Source organism: Manis pentadactyla, chromosome 4 (assembly GCF_030020395.1).
Source record: "Manis pentadactyla isolate mManPen7 chromosome 4, mManPen7.hap1, whole genome shotgun sequence".
NCBI classification, from domain to species: Eukaryota; Metazoa; Chordata; class Mammalia; order Pholidota; family Manidae; genus Manis; species Manis pentadactyla.
Window position 1 is genome coordinate 93733147 of NC_080022.1, and position 22130 is coordinate 93755276.

General features: G+C 42.1%; 1 protein-coding gene across 3 annotated transcripts in view; it reads right to left on the reverse strand.

The window, feature by feature from the left end:
* Window positions 1-16197, reverse strand: part of VAV3 (vav guanine nucleotide exchange factor 3) — a 390975-nt gene extending 374778 nt beyond the window's left edge. For 2 of the 3 annotated variants that reach the window (XM_057500482.1, XM_057500481.1), the window contains exon 1: window positions 15154-16197. In XM_057500482.1, coding sequence (XP_057356465.1) covers window positions 15154-15357 — 204 coding nt within the window. In that variant the 5' untranslated portion in view covers window positions 15358-16197. The remainder of the gene's footprint in view (window positions 1-15153) is intronic. The other variant, XM_036895319.2, reaches the window with a different exon arrangement.
* Between the last annotated feature and the right edge of the window lie 5933 nt (window positions 16198-22130).

A 22130-nucleotide genomic window follows, 5' to 3' on the forward strand; every position in this document is an offset into this window, starting at 1 on the left:
GAAGAGTGTTGCCAAGGTGAAAGACCACTTGATACTAAACTATGCTAGTGACAAGTATTTGCTCTCTTCTCCTCAGACTTGCCCTTATTAACATGAGAGACTGTAGAAGAAAAAAGTAGTCAAGATCTTAATTACAAGATTTGGGTTCTCAAAAGGTCCATCGAAAACACCTAGATATTTAAGTTCACAGAGCAACTTGAAATCAGAAAGGCTTTTAACAAATTATACCCAAAGTTCTCTCCTGTGTTTATTGCTAATAATAAGTAGTTGTATCTTTAGTGACTTACACCTTCCTAAAGATCTACTGAGCCCCGTGTACTGGGTCTTGTGCTGGTTCCCAGGAACTCAGCACTGAATAAAGCCTACTCTTCCCTAGTTATTTTTTCTTTAATGATTAATATGACTTAAACTTACTCTTGAGGACCTGGGTCATTAATATCCTGTAATGAGAAAAGTAATGCACTATGATTCAAGAAACCAAGGAACCTTGGGCAAATCATTGCCCATGTTGGAAGCCATAGACTGCTCATTTGTAAAACCAACGAGATGAGCTACAATTACCTCTAAGGACTTTCCAGCTCCATAATTGTATAACTCTTTGAACAATATAGTCAGTTACTATAATGGTAACAGGACCATCTGTCCAGAGAATATGTGAATTAGTTTAGCTGTGTGCTCCACTGCCCAAGATGAACACGGTTTTTGAGTTCTTGAGTCCATGATTGATAGTTTTTACTACTGCTAACTTAACTTTCAGCTGTTCCTCTTCCTTATTTTAACTTGTAACATGTAATCTCTTTGGACTTAAAAAACAGGCTTAATAAAAATCAATGGTACATTTACGAAGTACCTTTTAAGTGCCAAATATTGAATGTGTATTACTTCAATTAATTTCACCCTTACTACACTGCAAATAGGTCTTATGCTCTTTCTTTTATTAATGCAGAAACCCAAGGGCAGAGGGCTTTAACTGCCCAAGATTTTAAGTGGCATAGCTAGGATTCAAAGCCTGCTTGATGTACCCAAGGCCCAAGTGCTTCCTACTACACAATGCTGCCTCCCAAGTTTATTAGAATGATGTGCAAAAATCGAAAGTCCTTAGGCTTAGAGTCAGAATCTAGAAACTCTCTAATAGTTAGCAGAAATGAAGTTTAGCTTATTGCATTACATGGAGTTTAAGAAATCTATTTTATCTCTCCTATAGAGAGATGCACTTTGGTATTGTTTTTAATGCATTTTCTCACTTAGCTAACTTTATACAAGACCCAGGAGGGCTTGAGGTAATTGCCAGATAAGCGAGGATGCCAAATAGCTTAGTGCTAGCTAGATCGTGAGAAATTAATTTATAAGCAGCATTGAAACTGTTGAACCATTTATTAAACAAAGGGGAAAAAATTGATCCTTTACCAGATTTTCCATTACTTCTTATTTAACTAAGATAATTAAATAGAACTATATATATTCAAAAAGACTAAGAACCCAATATGGATTTAACTATCTGAATCACGATATACTCTCTGGAGTCCAGCTTCACGTTTTAGAATCTACAGGATTGAAACTGATGTTAACAACAATTATGTCACGTTCTCTCTTTAAATGATGTCTCTGGAAGCACCCAAATATTTTACCTTACTACTCTGAGCTCCAGAGATCTCAATTCCTGCTTCCCCATCACTGAGGATGATTTGTTATATTCTACTGAATCCCCAACTATGGTTTATGAGCATATACAAAGTTCTATTTCCAAGTACTCAGTCACCATAAATAATCTGAACTCAAGCATTTTTTGCGCGGCTGACTGCAGACTGAGCTTGCCAAGTTCCTTTAACCAACAAATGCTTTCTCACATTTAAAGGTCAAATGCCAGGACATTTAGTAATCTTCTGCTGAATCTATATTTTGGAGTATCAATAAGTGATAGAATTATCCTTTCCCTGTCAGGCATGCATGGGTGATTAAGTAAAAGTTGCACTAATTGAATAACATTACCAAAAGGCTTGCAAAAATAAGCATATCTGTGACCTGGTTGCAAGAGGGGACAGGCAGCCTCCTTACTGCTGGGGACAGAAAAAAGGTGACTTGAGAGCTTCTGGTTCACAGGTGGATGCTCACTCGAGCACACCACTGGGCTCTGGAGACCACAAACCAAAAAAAGCACCTCTAGTTAGGAGCCCAACTCCTCAGAATCAAAGTTTTCGTAACCCCTGATCCTCTCTGGGATTCTAATTTATTAAACATAAACTCTCTCCCAAAAAGGCAGAAAAAGTGTGCATAAATGAAACTTGTAAAGTTGGGAACTGCTGCTACTTCCAGTCACAGTAATAATAATGGTCACCATGGTGGGGAGTGCATGGGGCAGACAGAGGACAAGACTCAGCAGGACTGGGTGGCCCTGATGAGGACTAGGTGAACTTGCAGGGACTAGGGGAGAGTGGGGGACTCACAGTGTCCAGGATTTAGAGGGTGGGAGTATAACTGGGGGATAGGGTAGAAGCCAAGAGGGTGATTGGGACACTACAAAGAGGTGAGTAAAAGCAATGTCAAGCTGCAGAGAAGCTGGGCAGTAAGAATAGGTCGGTGAGCCAGGAGCACCTGGTGTGCGGACCTCCGGCAGCTCTCTTCAGCTCCGAGGCAGGAGCAGGAAGGCCTGTGGAGGAAGATGAGCCAGGGCTGGGGTGGCTGCCCACCTGAGGTCCCAGACGGTGAAGGGGATCTGGGGGAAAGGGCGAAGGGCTCAGGCAGGGCTTAGAAGTATGCAGCCAAGAACAAATGGACCAGGGGAGGAAGAGATACCCATCAGCTAAAGAGCCCAGGGAGGCTGATGAGCTGTTCAGTAGGTGTGAAGGAGGCGGCCAGTCAGGAGTTAGAGAAAGAGAGCTGGCCACAGCCTTCTGACGCTATTATAGATGCCCATTAAGCAGTTTGACTTTCTGTTTACAGTCTCTGCTCCCTCAACTTTTAAGACACTCAAGAGAAGCCATCACCTGATGCTCCAGGCCACACACCAAAGATGTAATTTAAATCTTCTCTGCCAAATGCAAACCATACAGACATTTCCCGGTACTAATGGGATTTAGGATATATCATCATTGCTCAGGACAAGAGCCCTGTTGGGGCCCTCACTGAGGTCTGAGTGTCTCTTCACACTCTTCATCTCACACACACTCTCCCCACCCAGTTTCTTTCTCAAGCCTTCTTCCTCCCCACTAACCGCTCATGTCCTCCTGGTCTTCTCTCTCTCACCAGCGGCGTGCACTTCTGCACTGGCCTCGCCACATCCAGGGACTTCCTTCCTTTCTGCATTCTTGCTAAAGCCCAACACCAAGGCCGAATCTGCTTTCTCCCAGCCCCCTACAAGCAGAAACTTCCTATGATTTGTCTTTATGCCTCAGTGCCCTGCACGTGGGAGGTACTTGACAAACGTCTATGTAAAGGAAAGAAATGCCTTGAGCCAGGCACGCATGTGCACGCACACACAACACACACACAAAATCCATTTTGTTCTGTTAGCATCATACCCTGCACATCAGCAAAATTAACACTGCCTCCTAAAAAGCATCACGCACACCTGCCAAACATCTGTCATGCCCAGCACTCTAGCTCAAGCTTCCCATCCCACCCACTGTCTTGTGAGGAGCAGGCTGGACATTAAATCCGTGTGTGGTCAGGGACTGAGTTGTATTCACCTTTGAATCCTCAGCCTCTACTACAAAGCCTAATATTTAGTAGACAAACTGATGATTTAATTCATCAAATCATATGCACAAATTCCCATGAAAACAGAACCAAACAGAAAGAAGAGCAATAAGACTACCAAAAAGCAAATGGTGCACACACTAATCAGACTCAAAAATAAGTAAAAACTGGCTTCCTAATTTAATGTTTCTATTTTAAATAAAGTAAATTTCAGTGCAAAATAATGACATTGTATTACTTTACACTTTCAGAGCAGACCTTGCTTTCTCCCAAATTACTTGTCATTTTCCGAGTCATTACCTCATGCAATTCACCATCTATCCACCGAGCCTGGTAGCAGGAATGGGATACTTGCCTGAATCTGGAATTAGGACAACTGGACTCTAGTGCTGTCATCACCACTTCCTATCTGTGTGACCCTGAGAAAAGTCCTTTTTAGCTAGTGCACATCTGAATTTCCTTCTCTGTCGAGGAGTGATAAGATCTTGTTCTTCCTGCCTCTTAGACTTAGAAGAATCAAGGAGGTGGCAGAGGAGGAAATAAATAAAATCTTGCTCAATATCTACTATGCCGCAGGCATTTTACAAATATTAAATTCTCATCACATTCCTAGGTAGGTTTTACTATTTCTTGCATATTACATGAGAAAACTAAGACCTAACAAGTAGGACAACTTTCCAAAGGTCATAGAGTTACTCAGGGCCAGAGCTGGGATTCAAACATTTCTGCCTTGTCCCAAAGCTCTCATGAAACCATAATGCCTCCTATGTGAGACCTAAATATATGTAAAAAGTTTTAGCTGCTATTTAGCATATTCCTGTTTATGTAACAATCGAAGGCAAAGACAAAGAGAAGCAGATGTTTGCTAAGGTCACATGTTAAAGTCAGAGGGGGCTAGAACCCAGGCCTCCTGAAACCTTTTCCTTAAACCATGCTGACCCCCACTCTGAGGAAGAGGCTGCTGACAGTAGTGGGCATAATGGCATGATGTTTGTTTATTCAGACCAGCTGTTACAGATCTATTTTAAGACAAGCATTTTGAAAATCATGGAAGGTAAGTATCAAGTGTTTTATTGAATATTCCATATTAATTGACCCTTTAGAGAACTCCCATGTGAGTACCATGTCCTGCTGGCTTCCTGTTAAGCAAGCAACTCTGAAGCTGACTACACTTCTTACAACACATATTTTGAAAGCACATTCAGATAGCAGCACAAAATACAACTCTAAAATAATTTTCCATGAAAATCAAAAGTAGCTACTTCTTCGCTATTCATGGTTTGTCCACTAAACGATCAACACTCGGGAAAGGCAAAATGCAAATTTGGGACTAGCTTTGACACCAGGCAGGGTGTGTGTTAATAGGAAAAAAAGCACGGATATAATAATCTTCTAAATAATAGTTAATAATAGTGTCTGTGAATTTACAAGAAGAATGGTTATAATATGGGGTTGGGGGGAGGGGAGGAAAGACAACCAGTTGAAAGCATTCCATTTAATACAATGGTGTTCCAGCAGCCCAGGGTGATGGAGCCACTCCTGACCCCACTTAAGAGCAGGTCCCAAGGCACGGTAATAGAGGGCCAAAAAGGACAGCGACATTTTCTCTTTTCTTCCCATTAACTTTCCTCAGTTCTTCTACCTGATTTTACTGCCTTTTCCCATCATACACCTGTCAAAGGCCCACCTCCCATATTACAATAAACAAAGTGTGTACAAAATCACCTCACCAATACATTCAATACCGTGAACCAAAATTATGACTCACTATCTGACTAATATGGAGGTGCTATTATGCGTAGCCACAAAACCAGTCCGAGAACTTCCCTCCAAGGGCGGGCCACAAGAGAGCAACAGAGTGAAGGAAAGAGAAATTCACTGCAGTTCCTGCTCAGATGAGCCAATATCCCTTGCCGATGGGACTCAGTTCACTTCAAATGTTCTAATTCTAATCTTGGCTCCACTATGGACTACTTGGTAGTACAAGTTATTAAACTTCTCTTAGCCTTGGAAAGTACCTATCGCATGAGGGTAAATAACAGTGCCTATCTCGTGGTGGTGCGATGATTGGATGAGAAAATGCATGGAAGGTGTTAACACATGGCCTCGTATGTTTCTCCAGAAGCAGTTAGAATAATTACGGTAAAAATAGTTGACATTTATTGAACGCTTGTTATGTACCAGTCACAGGGAAAATTCATTCATTTAGTCCTCACCCAATGTAGGGAATAGGTTCTTTCATTATACCTACTTTAGAGATGAGAAAGCTGAAGAATGGACAGGTCCAGTCAGTCACTTTCCCAAAGTAACTCAGGTAGTAAATGGTGGAGTAATGCTATTGTCTGTTATTAGTAATGCCCCTTAGTGAACAGATGTTTTTGTTTTTAATGACACAGTGCTGCATACCTCTTAAAATTCATTAGTGATATGTTTGCATGATACTGCACGCATGCATGTTATTAATGAATGTTTGAAAAGGTAGTAAACAAAGTCATTTTCAATCCACCAAAGGATTAAATTCATGCCTATTGACGTATGTGTATTACGTATGAGTCCTGTGTCAATTTCCACATATGTATATAAATGAATAAGCCTGTGGCAGCCTCAAGCAGGTCACGGCCTGGGAGACAGATAAGAATATTGCAAAACAGTGCAAGGAATGCTATGCTCCACCTATGCACACTACACAATGTGGCACAAAGCAGCATGTGATCTGCTACATAGTGGTGGGGGGAGGGGATTGGGAAGCCCTCACTGCAAAGGTGGATCTTGAATCAAAATTTCAGGCAAATGAGAAAGGGCATTTCCAGCAGAGAAATGGGCATATGCAACTGTACAGATATTTAATAGCCCAGTTCATTTAAGAAATCAAAAAAGGTCAAAAGCACAGAGTGGACAGCTTTGAGAGGTGAAGCAGGACCACAGCCTTGGCACTTGCCTGCTTCCTAAGGAGTCTGGATGTTATCCCGTGGTCCATAGGAACCAGTTATAAGGAGACTGACTGAACCCCTGCCCCAGGTGTTCAGGTAGGCCCCAGGAATCCTTAGTCACTCTCCATTACATTCAGTATTCAGCAAGTGTTTGTGGCTCTACTTTAAAGATACATCCTGAATCAAATGAGGGAACCAGTAGCACGTGTGCATGCAAATGGAAAGATCCAGGAGAGAACTGGTGATGTTAAATGCATAGGGACAGAGGGAAGGAATGGCCTTTGCAAGGAGCACTAATAATTTGCCCATTGAGCAGGAGACAAAGCATGGTCAGTTAGCACAGATTCAGGAAGGTAGGAGCCTGAGGAAGCTCTCCTTTGACTGGGTCTGTTTTCTCAGTGGAATAGGAAGCATGGTCACCAGTTGAGAGAAAGAATGGAGACAGAGGGGAAGGAGATTCAAGAAGACAAGGCACCAAATAGTCATCTGGGATGTCAAAAAGTGAACAGTCAAGGGCAGTTCTCAAACTTCTTGGTCTTAGGACTCTGTTACTCTTAAAAACAATTATCAAAAACCCTCAGCAGAGAAATGCAAATTAAAACCACAATGAGATATTACCTCACAACAGTAAAGATTGCCACCATCCAAAAAACAAACAACAACAAATGTTGGCGAAGTTGTGGAGAAAGGGGAACCCTCCTACACTGCTGGTGGGAATGTAAATTAGTTCAACCATTGTGGAAAGCAGTATGGATGTTCCTCAAAAAACTAAAAATAGAAATACCATTTGACCCAGGAATTCCACTCCTAGGAATTTACCCTAAGAATGCAGCAGCCCAGTTTGAAAAAGACATATGCACCCCCTATGTTTATCACAGCAGTATTTACAATAGCCAAGAAATGGAAGCAACCTAAGTGTCCATCAGTAGACGAATGGATAAAGAAGATGTGGTACATATACACAATGGAATATCATTCAGCCATAAGAAGAAAACAAATCCTACCATTTGCAACAACATGGATGGAGCTAGAGGGTATTATGCTCAGTGAAATAAGCCAGGCAGAGAAAGACAAATACCAAATTATTTCACTCATATGTGGAGTATAACAAAGAAAAACTGAAGGAACAAAACAGCAGCAGAATCACAGAACACAAGAATGGACTAACAGTTACCAAAGGGAAAGGGACTGGGGAGAATGGGAGGGAAGAGAGGGATAAAGGCGGGGAAAAAGAAAGAGGGCATTATGATTAGTATGTATAGTGCGTGGGGGGCACGGAGAGGGCTGTGCAACACAGAGAAGACAAGTAGTGATTCTATAGCATCTTACTATGCTGATGGACAGTGACTATAATGGGGTATGTGGGGTGACTTGGTGATGGGGTAAGTCTAGTAAACATAATGTTCCTCATGTAATTGTAGATTAATGATAAAATTAAAAAAATTTAAAAACCCTCAGCAGCTCTTGTTGCTAGGGGTCATCATCTATCAACATTTAACCTAACGGAATTCTAAACAGAGAAATCTGTAAAATATACATGCACATTCTCCATTTTCAAGCATAGCAATGATAACAGCACACCACACAGGCTTGGGAAAATGCCCCCATATGCCTGTGTGAAAATCAGAGTGAGGAAAGGCAAATTATGTCTTACTATCAGAAGGGTTTTTGACCTTGTGGAACTCCTAAAAGCATCTCAGGCACTGCCAGGAGCCCTCAGACCACACCCTGAAAATGTCTGGTCTAGGGAAATGTAATGAGGTGGCCGGGCAGCCTGACGTGACCTCCTTGGGTTAGGGATCACGAGTCAAAGTGAATACAGTCAGCAAGGTGCAGGTTTCCCTCCATCAGGTTTAGCAGCCAAGTTGCAGGCAGAGAATAAGGAGAGTTGGATTTAACCAGCGTTGTAGTTCATACCCAAGTGAGTATCACATATCAAGATCAGCTGGATTTATAGTGGCTATGGTATTCAAGCTGAGCTGGAAGGAAATGAAGACATGAAGGCAAGGAACAGGTAACAAGACCAAAAGTTCAAAACCATTACTGGGTTTTAGGTATTCGTAGAATCAGCCATAAAGAAAGTGGTAAGTGAGTATGATGCTTGAAAGTGAGAATACAGAAGGTAACTGTTAATGACTCTGGATAACTCCACATCCAAAGCTGAATGCGCTCTTTGCTCTGAAATCTGCACCTCCTCTACTGCCTCCAGTCACCCTCGCTTGAAACCCGAGACGCATCCTGATACTTTCCACCCACACAGCATCTAAAAGGCCCCAAAGTGTTTCCATCCAACTCCTCTCTGTAATCTGTGCTGCTCTCTGCCCCTCCACTCCCTCCCTTCCCTGGCCTGGCAGTCCCTGGCCCCATTCCCCACTGACCGAACTTTGGTGGCAGTCCTTCTCATGCGTGGTTCTGCCCCCTCCAATCCATGCTTCACTCTGCTGTGGGCGTTTGGTTTTTTTTTTTACTGAAGTACAGTTGACATACCATATTAGTAGGTGAACTTTCTACAGTGAATTGTAATCATGTGATCCTCATCCCTCCATCCATAAAATGCCAGTAACAATAGAGATGGAGACATAAAACAGGCAAATACAATATGAATTTGGGGTCCATCGAGTTATGAAAACTAGGTAACACCATGGTGTCATGAAATGATATGGGGCAGAGAATATGAAAAAAATGACAACAAAGGAGAACACTCTAAAAATTTAAATGAATGCTTCAAGAGAAGCCAGCAAAGGAAACTGAGAATGAGGAGGTAGTAAAAAGTGTAAGAGAACAAGGAATGTGTCCTGTGCTAAAACTAAAGGGAGAGTTTCAGGAGGAAAGAAAAAAGCAGTGTCCATTACCACAGAGAGTTTAAGAAAATAATTTAAGAAAGGGTCTGTTGCATTTGAAAAGTAGGAAATCAGTGATCTATACTGGATCAATCCTATCTGCATTACAAACCTGATATAATTTTCCCCATTAAAAAAAAGGCATTTTTCTCATTGTTGTCATCTGGCAGCCATGGGATTGTACCTCACCAGTAAAGTTTCAGTACCTCAATCCTTTGTCCCAGGCTCTGGTTCCTAGGGAACCCAGGCTATGCCATCAAGTATGCAGACACACAAGAGCTTAGGATGCCTTAACAGGCCTTAACTATTAAAATAATGCTGGCAGATTATAAGAGAATAATCTAATAAAGAGGTTAATGACTTAAGAGAAGAAAGGCTAAATGATGTTATTGTGAACTGACTCAAAATGTACCTGGGAACACCATTCTTTGGGGACAGTGACAGTCTTTCTTCCTCCCTTCAGTGGCACCCAATAATCCCCACACAGCACAACCTTGTCTGGGGGACAGGGTGTGCACACAAGCAGTTGGTGCACACCCTAATGCTAAAACTAATGCAGTCATAATTTGTAAAACTACATAGTTATGTATAGCAGAAATAAAGCTCTCAACTTTTTTAAAAAAGTAGTAGCAGTACCAAACCCAACTTCATTATTAGTAGCTTGGAAGGAAATCCTGGGAACATCAGTGGTGTATTCTTTTGGAAATGCCGCATCACCAATACTTGGTGCTCAGAAAAATATTCTGTGGAAAAAAACATGGAAATCAATGACGGAGAGGAAATGGTATTCAGAAGACTAGCAATCTGAGTGAAAAGTAGTTTCAGGAAAACATTAAAATTCTATGTGATGAAAGAATAACCACCTCTTGATCTCTTTCCCCTTACTAGCCACTACCCCATTTCTCTGCTCTATTCATAGCAAAATTACTCCCAAAGAGATGTCTATACTTGCTTGATCTCCTCCCATTCTTTCTTCTCCAAGCAGGTGTTTGCCAGTCACACACCAAATCTGTTTCTATCAAGGTCATCAAAGAACTTTATTCTCCTAAGACTCCATCCTCCATCCTTGTTTTACTTGATCTATCAGCACCTGACCACTCCTTCTTCCAGAAACACTGTATTCACTTGGTTTCCCGGAACCACACTGCCAGTTTCTCTTCTGCCCTACTTCCTAGGAGATGATGCCCAGTCTCGTGATTGTAAATACCACTTACACTCTGATGACTCCAAACTTCACCTCTCCATCTCCGACTCCTCCAGCTGCATGCTCAGCATCCCCACCTCGATGTCTTCCGGGCACTTCACAGACAACCAGCTCGGGAGCTTCCTCCCCTTCTCGCACACACACCCCAGGCTACTTCCTCCGGCCTTCTTCCTCTCTGTCAACCGCACCTCCATCATTCCAGTTTGTTAGGACAAAACTTCTGGAGTCATTTCTGGCTTCTCTCTTCTTCTCATACCCCTAATCTGATTCCATCAATAAACTCCTACAGGCTCTTCCTTCAAAACGTACCCAGATCTGGGCTGTTTCTCACCACCTGCCCTGCTATCGCTCTGGAGGGAGCCGCCATCATCCCTCTCCCAAACCAGTGCACCGGCGTGACGGCTCCCGCCCTTGATGCTTTCATCCATACTCAGCAAGCAGCCAGAGGGACTCTGCTAAAAAGACACGCCAGGTCACATGGCTTCCCATTTCACTCAGAGTTAGAGTCAGTCTTTACTATGACCCACAAGTCCTAAAAGTCTGGCTCCCATTTGCTCTTTGAATTCATCGCTACCACTCCTTCCCCACACTCACCCTCCTCCAGCCACACTGGCCTTTTTGCTATTCCTTGTGTCCCCACCATTTAATTACCTCAGGAACTTGGCACTCCATATTCCTTCTGCCAGGAATATTCTTCTTTCAAACATCGACCTTCCTTCATTCCCTCACTCTCTTCAGGTCCCTGCTCAATTGCCACCTCCTAAAGGAAGCCTTTCATGATCATGGTCCATAAAGTCGAATCACATTTCACTCTGGTCCCCTCCCCAGGTTCAGATCTCTTCATGGCACAGCATATTACATAGCCACTTATTTATTTATTGTCCATCTCCACCACTAAGATAGGGCGGAGACTCCATTGAGTTTATTTACTTCTCCAAGCCAGTGTCTGAAATAGTGTCTAGCACATGGTAAGAACAAATTGAAGGAACTCTTAAAGCCTGAATAATTCATTTTAAGACAATTCAAAGTTTATCTATACCACAGATAGTGGTCAGTAAATTTATCAAATGTATTACTCCCATCCTAAGACATAGAAGAAAGCAAAAATTAAAATTATAAAATAGTAAAATTAAGAAATTTCCTTGGTGATAGATCTATGGTTGGTTATAGTCTTAACCAACAAAAATGACATCAAGCCCACAACCCATGTCCCTCCACAGCGCACACCCCACCCCGTACAACCGCCACAGGTTGGCTCTTCGCTCCAGAATCATCTATGTGCTTTCTATCCCAGCCAGGACACTGTTTTAGATGAAAAACAAATTTGTCATATATACAGAGAGCCAAATTTCTTAGATTTTCACTGGTCATCTGGATTTTTACTTTATCCTTTATAATAAAAAGAATGTGCTAAATTTGTAACTAAGTATTGATTAATGTTTACCTCTTTAATTCACTAGAAACAAAATTAGGATACTTAAAAAAGTAGTTATCTTTGAACTGAAGATCCTCCTCATATGAACATAGCAAGACTTAAAAAAAAAGGCTAATGTCCACAGCCAGGAAGAACAATAAGAGATTGGGTTCTCATTTATAATTCTATTTTGAAGGATAATTAACTTATTAAGACAAAATTCAAGCCTATAATTCAGTGTATAAGATAGACAGCAAACAAGGCAGAAGGCTAACAGAAAGAGAATGAAAGAAATCCTACTCACTGGAGATAAACACTCTTATTAAAAAAGGCTACTCACAGCCTCTTTCAGGAGAATTAAAAACAGGCAATAAACAAAACATCAATAAACTAAAATTTTGTCAATATCTGTTCATAACAGTTTTAAATACCACAAAACTCTGAAGTGAGAGCCTTGAGTTATTTCCTGCCTTACAAGATCATGTGCTATAAGGACACAGTCTATTGAAAATTAGTATCTTCAATACAATCTAAATCAAGTGAACAGAATGACTTAGACATAGCAAAAGCCAAAAGAACTAGTTAGTCATCTCTTAATTCAGAAGAGTAAAGTCCACTGGGATGAATGTCGGGGTTTCACGAGGGTACTAGATTATTCACTGTACGTTATGTAGAGAGCTGCTGGCAATAGGAACCTCATAGCCAGAGGCATCTAGAACCTTGGCCAAGAAAGACATATGAGTGGTTCAAGGAAGAAAAAGCTATATCAGCCTAAAGAAATTTGTAGGCCTTACAATCAAAATCGTAAAACAAATGCAACATATTACTCTTGATATGACAACAGCAGAAAAATCTTTAAATTTTATGAATAATGAACATCTATTAAGTGCATAGTATGTGCTGGGCACTGTAGGCATGTTACATGTGTCTAATTGTGCAATGAAATGATTTAATAAGTCTCATATAAGGACTGAATGGCAACCTGTATAATACAAACTTGCCTCTCCAGCACTCAGCTGTTCAGCAACCTTCATTCTCTGCGATATAGCCAAGAACCAAAAAGGAAGCAAAAACAGACGCCACCATATTCAGGTACTAGCCTTCCAGTGTTCGCTTTTGGAAGAAGCTCATAGGACATTACAGTAAATTGCAATGAATTTGGAACCAGAAAGCTCTGGGTTGGGCAGGCTTAAGAACCTAAAAGCACAACCACCTAAGGAAGATTATTCAGCCGTTTAGCTCATTATAACCTGGTAGCTTATCTGACAACACAGTGTAACAATTCCTTTAGGGAAGGATTCTGATGTGTTCGTTGTGTACCCCCAGTAAGGAACAGAGTTCTTAGAGGGTCATAAGTGCTCAATTTTCATTAATGATGCTTATACTGATGACCCTTAGTCATCAAAAATACTAAATTACATCTAATATATTCTACAAAGGAAAGAGCAAGAAATATTGGAAATGATTTTCATCCATTGTTCATATTCAAATAAAGGTTAGAAGATAAAAAGACGGAGATTCTCAGTTGTCCAGAAAACTTGATTATTGAGAGCAATTTATTGAACAGCCCCTGGGGGCTCCAGGAAACTGAAGTTTCAGGAAATATGCACAGTCCTGTACTCCCTGCTGGTTGGCCAAGGCTTCCTGAATCATGCTGCCTCCTGAGGCCACAAGCCAGGTGGAAAATGGGGATCTGTGGGCTGGATAACCAACTGCAGCTCCCAGATTAATGAAAACGTCTGTTAAACCCTTCTACAGGATATCCAGAATTGGGACAACTCTGCATGGGTCCACGAAGTTAGCAGTCACCACCCAGGATTATGGGAGTGTACGAAATAATTTATCTCACTTCAAAAAATGGATGGCTCTCACCACTTACAAGTCTGTTCTTTCTTGGGGACTGCTAACCACCAGGCTAAAGGCAGACAGGAAACGGATGCAGAATTTGAGGTGCAGAGGGACCCTGATAAAATACTGACATCAAGAAGAAGAGATGAGTGTGTGTACTCTAAATTTAAATACGTAACTATTAAATTATATAAAGTCAGTTCCCTTGTAAGAAGAGCTGCTCAGGTTGCTAAGTGGCTGGGGCTCTGTATTATTCAGGATTCCTGCTAACATATGTCATGGGGGGACTCTAAGTTGAAAGCAGTTTTTTACATTGTGAAAGAAAATAGATGTGTGAATCATGTTTAACATCTTTCTGCACCAAAACTTTCTGACAGGACCAAGAAACTAATGTTCCACTAAGTTATAACTTTAGAATTGACTCTAGGGTGCACACAGCCTTCCAGAGTTGCTTTTTTTTGTTTTCAGACCCCTCAGAGGCACCTCCAGCCACAGGAGCCAGCGTGCACCACACCACCTGAGCAAGCGCTGAATGAAGGAAAGCGGAATCGGAGCAAAACTTCTCGTTTCCTGTGGCTGCTGAGAAAGGTTGGACTCGCTCTTTCTCACATGGCTTAAGCAGAGCTGTAAACACAACCCTCCAGCTTGCCAGCTGGCCACGAGCTTACAGGGTTTTAGGGGGCAAGCGCTGTGTTGTGCTCCCTTTTCCTCTACCAATGTCATTCCTGCACAGATAACGGTACCAGAACGCCCTCCACTTCCTAGAGTCTTCATTTATGTCATGGTTCCTCTTTCAAGAAAACCCGGGGACGAAACGCAAAGCAAAAGAACAGAATACAGGCAAAATTACCCCCATTGTATCGTTTCATCCCTCTCCATTATTACAATAAAAAAACTAGATCAAATTCCTTTTGCTGCTCTACATACACACTCACAAAAAGTAGGTGAAGGGCACCCTAAGACCGCTTTATTTTTTCCCGCCTCACAGAAAGCCTTTACGAAATCCTCATACCATCTCCGGACGCAGGGCTTTACTATCCAGCTACAGACCTAAACCATTTCCTGCCCAGGTACGAAGGGCCGAATGGTCCCCAAGACAGAAGGCTGGGAGGGAGGGCAAGCCGAGCCCACCTAGATGTTTGCATTTACACAAAGAAATTAGCCGAATGATTAATGGGAGACGCCGGCTGGAGGCGGAGGCGCCCGCGCCGGCCTGCTTACCTGGGACATCTGCGGCCTCAGGTTGATCTCCTTCAGGTTGATGGAGTGCGCCCGGAGGTTGTTGAGCAACTGGCAGAGCAGGACTCCATCGCGGAGGGTCTGCGCCAGGTCGAACACCTGCGCCGAGTCCCAAGTCACCCGGTGGTTGGCGGGCAGTACCTTACAGTGGATGAGCCACTGCGCGCACTGCTTCCACGGCTCCATGCCCGACGGCTCCGGGACGCGGCCCGCTGGGTATGCGGCCGCCGCCGCGGATCCTCGGCACCCCGCCGACGCCAGCCGACGCCGACCCCTTCCCTGCGAGGGTGCGAAGGGAGCAGGCGCCGCGGCGGGCGGATCGCGGGCCCCGCGCGAGGCTAGGCTGCGGTCTCGCACGGGTCCTCCGCCGCCCGGCCGCAGCTGCAGCGAGTCCGCGCGCTCTCCGTGCGCCCGGCCGGCTCGGCGGCGGCAGCCGCTCACACGCTTCCGATTCGTGAGGCCGGCGCCCGGCGACTGAGCATGCCCAGCGCGCCGGCCGGCTCGCTGTCGTCTGCGAGTCCCCAGAGGCGCGGTTGGGAGCGCGCCGCCCACGCCGGGTCGGCGGCCCGAGCGGGGTAGTGAGGCGGGCAGGGGATCCCGGCGCCCCCGCCCACCGCGAGCCTCAGGTCTGCGGAGCCTACACACCCCCAGGTGTCCGGGATCTGCTCCCGGGACGGCTTTCCGGTTTGGAGGGAGTGTGGCTGAGCACTGTTTCAGTGAGATCCTAGGGGACCCCCTAAACGCCTAGTGCGATTTTCCAAAGAGTCTGGGAGGACCGAGGTGTTCATGGGGGCACCCGGACTTCCCAGAGGAATGAAAAAAGGGCACAGAACATCTTGAAAACGCAACGCTGAAAGTTTTAGAGATTGTCCCCCTCACCCTTGCCCGTTCTAGCCCCTAAATTCCCTTCCTACAGACAATTCCCCTTTTTCCAGGATAGTCTCTCCTAAGGATGTTTGGCACCTTAAAAGTGTGTATGTTGAGACGTCTGCAAAATCGCGCCCCAATCCCTGAGTTTGTTTCGCCGCGAGGTGTTTTTCATTTAGAGACCGTTGTCTCTCTGCCCTCTCCGGCTCCCGACCGCTAATCGTCTCAGTCCTAGTCCTTTTGCTGACCGCACAAAAACCTGCGGGAGAGAAATAGGCCTGCGAAACGCCCACTGAGCCCCGGGGACAGAATGCGCATGCGTCGGTGATCCGGGCCGGGGTTTGGGAACAATTAACATCAGCCCTCTGCCGCGTGGATCGAACTGATTTGAGGCCCTTTGTGAAAGTTAGAATATGTCCCCAGAACTCTTGCACTGCTGAGAAGTCACCTTCGAATTTCTTAAATATTTTGGGGACTTCTAAAGCTGCCCCTTTTACTCCCACTGGCTCTCAAAACCAAAAATGGTGTTTAAATTACTTATGGCAGCATATTACGTTGAACTCTTGCTGTTCTGTGTCAATGTCCTGGGTCACCCTTTTGAGATGTAGTCTTTTAAAATTTGAAAATAAATTCAGTCGGAGCGATTTTAATTTTTTATTATTACATTAATGAATCTCAAATGCTCTATTATGAACCATATTAATTTTATGAGCAGGTCAAAAAGTTATTGTTAAAAGTATATCTGATCTGTTAAATACAGGGACCATGTCCTTTCCACTAGCCTCCGACAAGGGTAGCACACTGTGCGTCAAACAATAAATCAGCCTGGATTTCCTTTCCTCACAGGCATCCTTCCCCAGCAACTTCCTCTTGTGCTAATCCAGATTGCATCAATGGCACAACGTTTCCTAAACTATAATTTTGGCAAATAAATCATACTAAACTTTACATATCATCTTTAGAAATAAAATCCAACACATCTAAATACAAGGTCCTGCATAAATGGAAATTAAATTTGGAAAAAAAGTTACCATCAGACCACCCTTGGGTGTTGTAGGATATTTTCAAAAGCCAAATAATATACAATATGCCAGCAGCCAGGCCTGGGTTTAGAGTTCAAGCTTTGCTAGTTTCTAGCAACGCGACCTCTGGGAAATTATCTCATTCCTCTATCGCTCAATTTCCACATATATAAAATGGGAAAAATAATGTTTACCTCATAATGTTGTCAGGAGTAAATGATACAATGTCTTGCTATTCAAAGTGCCGTGTATAGACCAGCAACATCACCCAGGACCTTGTTAAAAATCTAGTCACTTGAGCCCTACCCCAGACCAAGTGAATCAGAACCCACATAGTAAGAGCTCACTGAGCATTAACCGATAGCTTTTAGCTCAGAAAAAAAGGCAGCAATGACCAAATAAATTCTACATAATTTTTACAATCCATAGTATATATTATATATAATATGACTTCAAAACATAATACCTCTCAAATACAGTAACCCAGAGAGTAGAGAAAAAAGCAAGAGGAAAGTATATGGAAGGCCTGGAAGAGAAGGCTGGTGGGAGGGCAGGGGAGGGTTCTTCAAGTAAACAAGGAGCTAAGTGGCAAAAGGTGGGTTGTGTGGAACACAGTAAAGTGACAACAAAAATGGCAATGGGCATTTCTGAACTGTCAACAACAGTCCTTATCCTTTAAAGTCTTAATATCTAGTGACAATGACAAGTTGGGAGATAAGGCCTTCTGTCAGTGGCAACTCCTTTGTAGTCCTGGGACCCAGTATCCCAGTGAAGGCCATTCTTACACAAATGACCTGGAACTCAGGACTTAGTGATCCCACTGCCCTGGAGGCATTAGCACCTGAGGCACATCCACACCCTACCGCTTACTGAAATGCCAAGCTCTCTATCTGCAAGTTAGAGGATGTTCCCCTCCCAACATAGATGAAGAAATAAGTTCAAAAGCATTACGCATCTAGCGCCAGTTTGCCAAGCTCTAAATGAAGGTGAATTTGATTGGCTTCCACATCTGTGCTGTTTCTGCTCAAAGCTGCTTCTCATTATAACAATTCCCTTAGCACATTTAATTACCGGTTTAAGTGTCTTTCTCCTCTCATAGACTTAAACACCTTGAAGACAAGTATGGTAACTCACTCATCTTCAAATTCACAGAACCAACCTTGGTGCATCATAAGCACTCAATAAATAATAATTGAGGAAATGAGTGAAGGAATGAACCAATAGCTATGTCACCCCTTACTCCCTCTGCACTCTTCCTGGTGGTGAAAAGATCAGGAAACATTCACCAGTGTACTTGTATCAGGTACCAGGGCCACAGGAAGGGAAGCTCTACTCCTTCCTGAGTGTCTCCAGCATGGCAGGTATCCTCTGCTTCTCTCTTGCTTAGTTCAACAGTTTGGATCTTTGCCCTAACCCTACACGGTATAAAAATGGGAAATGAGATAGGTGCCATCCTGAGCTTCAGGAAAGACAGTAGATGGATATCAAATACCAGGTCTCCTTCCATGTTCAAAATTATGCTGTAATCAGCAAATGGGAGAATTAGAGAATTCACTAGGCTATGCATTAGTCCTAACGCACCAAAAGACTGTGAAGGAAAGGAGGTGGGACCGCGTAAGTTCATTGCTTGCTAGCTGTGTTACCACTCAACCCTAACCAATTTTTTCTTCGTAATCTTTCAACTCAGGTTTACAAAGGCACCAAGATTTTTCTGCCAGCAAGAAATTTCTGCCAGCAAGAAATTTCTGCCAGCAAGAAATTCTGGCAGAATGGCTTGTTTTACTTTTATCTTATTTTAAGTCACAAAAGTAAATCATTAATAGTAAGAACATTATCAAAGCTAATTCCATTTATGAAAATTAAAAATGCTTGAACAAATATTGTAGACCACAAACTGAAATCCAGGCTCTCTCTGTGTTAGGTTAATTTTCTTCAACTATCATCAAATGTAGTTTGGTTTCACATAAACATTAGGGATGCAGACTTTAAGTTTCTAGTAATTTGATACTGTTTTAAAAATACAGGCAAACCACTGCAAAGATAACATGGGAGTAGGTGGGATTTGTGTAAAACCGTTCTTTTAATAAATGTGCCCAAATCAGTGTGAATTTAAGGATTTCTTGATACAATGGGGCAGGATCTTGTTAAGATCACAGGATTTTCTTTTCTGACATATTCTTGATAATAATAATAACAACAATGATAATAATGGCCCTTATTTAAAAAGTCACTTAGCATCTAACAAAAGCAATTTACTTGAGATAATTTATGACACAAATAACTTCCAAAGAAGCAGCGTTAAAAGGAGCATGAGAACATGACTCTAAGTCTTTTCATTAGAGGGGATGGAAAAATTGGAGACTAATTAGTTAAGTCCAGATAAATAGATACAAGTGTCCCCCTTTTCTCCACTTCAGATACACACAGATAAAACACACACACCCACACACACAGACTCCAAAGGTTTAATTCACCAAGTTAATCACACCTCAACTGGGTCGTCTCAGAGTCTGGTTCACATTAAACATGCTGCACCCCTCAAACCCTGTTAGACATTAGTCCACTGTTGAATATTAGCAGTGATATATATACACGTTATGTTTTAAAGATGACTGAGGAGGTCAGACTTACAGGGAAAGCTAAATCGCCATGTATTCTGTGGGCAACTAAAGGACTTAATCTGATTTGTAAAACATTTTAATTTCTGTTTCATGTTGCTGTAAACAAATTGTCAAAGAGAGAGCCTTTCATTCTGAGGTGGCAAATGTTAAAATCCAGTGTAAGGAAACTTTTTGGGGAAGTCCTTGGTGCCTCTGTTTCCACAAAATCCCAAGCATATTGCAATCATTACCCTAAATCCATATAGAATGATTATCTCTTCAAGTGACCAAAATCCCACTATCACCACCTTCCCTGCACCCCTGCCCAGCCCCTCCTGTTACCTCCTTGTGAACAGGACTGCATCTAATTCATGTCTTACCTCCAATGCCTACCACCTAGTAGGGGATGGATGGAAGGATGGGGGATGGGGGATGGGGGATGGATAAATGAGATGAGGAAGATGTAAACTATATGATAATGATGAGAGAGGAGAGCAGCAAAGCTAAAGGGCCATTTACCATTTCCACATTTCACCCAGACTCATTTCTGCCACCAACGATGTCCCTGAGAAAACAGAGCAAGGCTGCAGGACCGATGGGCTTTACCCATGAGAAGAGAATAGTACGGGAGTCCTGGGAAGCACCTCCATGTCATCCCCATTCCAAAAAAAGTCTTGATTTTTGTTTAAATTTTCTTTAATAATTAAAGTCCACTGTCATACAATTAGAAACTCTCCTTGAAAAACCTAATAACCTATTTAGATAAATTCATACCTCATGCCTGAGATGAGATGACAGCAGCCAGCGTTTGCTGCCTTCTAGTTAAGAGCACGAGAACTACAGCTATCGAGCTACATGCTTCCTATGCATCATTTCATTTGATTTTCATAATCTCTCTGAGGTAGGTACTATTATTTACTTCATTTTATAGATGAGAACACCAAGGCTAAGAAATTTGTTGGAAGATTCAACTATGTCTTCTAAATTCAAACAGCCAGTAAGTGGCAGAACCAGCAATGGAGCCAGAGTATCACGACAGAATCCGCACATTTCACCACGATGCCATTCTGCCCCACTAGAGATTTGAGAGACAGAGGAGCAGACTCCAGCAAGACGGCTTTCTACACAGCCAACTTTAAATGCTCTACACCCGTGCAAACTCATTAGTAAGTATAGTTTTACTGTTTATATAAACAAAGTTTGCCCCTATTGTTACTCAAGTATCAGGAAAGCAAACAAAATCTATTTGGTAAAGTAATATTGTTTTATTTATTTTTATTATTAAAATATTCCATTTTGAAAATGTTTTAAAAAATTTTTAAGCATTCCATTTACTCTTTTCTGATGTAACTGTTTTATTTCATTGTGTTTTGTTATGTTTCAGACTGATAGGAGGTTTTGAAATGCCATGCTTTGGAAGACCTGTGGGTATCTTTTTTGTTCATCAGACTCATTATGACAACACAGGAGTGATTTAATGAAAAGGTTAACTAGCTCTTCCAGGAACTGACATGAGAATGCTAAAATGTAGCAAAATAGAAACCTAACATGCCTTATTAATCTCACACATGTGCACATACAGACATCTCATACTTATGTATTTTTATACAGTTTATGTTCCATTTTGCAATCTTGGCATTAGGTTACCTGTAAAATCATTATCTGTTTTTTTATTGCACTCACACACAACCGGGAGACTCACTGGCAGCATTAGAGAACACTAACACTGTATCTGATCAGAATGAAAACACAGTAACTATTTCTGTTTGAAGATGTTTGGTTTCTTGCTGGCTACAGCTTTTAAGTTTTCTTACAGAAATTTCCTAGATTTAGGGAATAATTCATGCATTCTGGAGCATTGTTTTCTCCCCTCACTGGCATTTCTCAGAAATTAAAACTCAGGCTATTATATATATATATATATTAGATCAGAATAGCATTGGTTTAAAAAAAAACAGGTAAGTCTAAAGAGGGTTGATCTGAGAAGACAATAATAATTCAGATTATTTTAAAGAAAGAAGAGAATTAAATTAGTGGACCTGAAGAAAATAAGGTAATTATTTTTTGTTTTAAATGTCAGTACAATATAAGAAGAACAATCTTTTCAAAAAATGGGAAATTATTTTGTATTACCAAACACCCCACAAAATCCTGCCAATATATCAAACCTAATTTATCCACTTCATTTAACAAATATTTAGCACTTTCTGAGTGTGAAAGAACTCTTCTAAATTTCATGAAAAGTTACAACATAAAAGTAATCAGGGTTCCACCCTACATCTCTGGGAAAATTTAGTTACCACTTGATAAGACAAGGGTTTAAAAGATGGCACAAAGATCCTGGATGTTTCAGTGTGGTAGTGTTTTTATATTTAATGTTAACTGCTTATTGCTGTTGATAGTAAAGTAAACTTTCAAACAGGTACCACGCTGGAAGGATTTTGAGATACACAGAACACAGAATACCTTT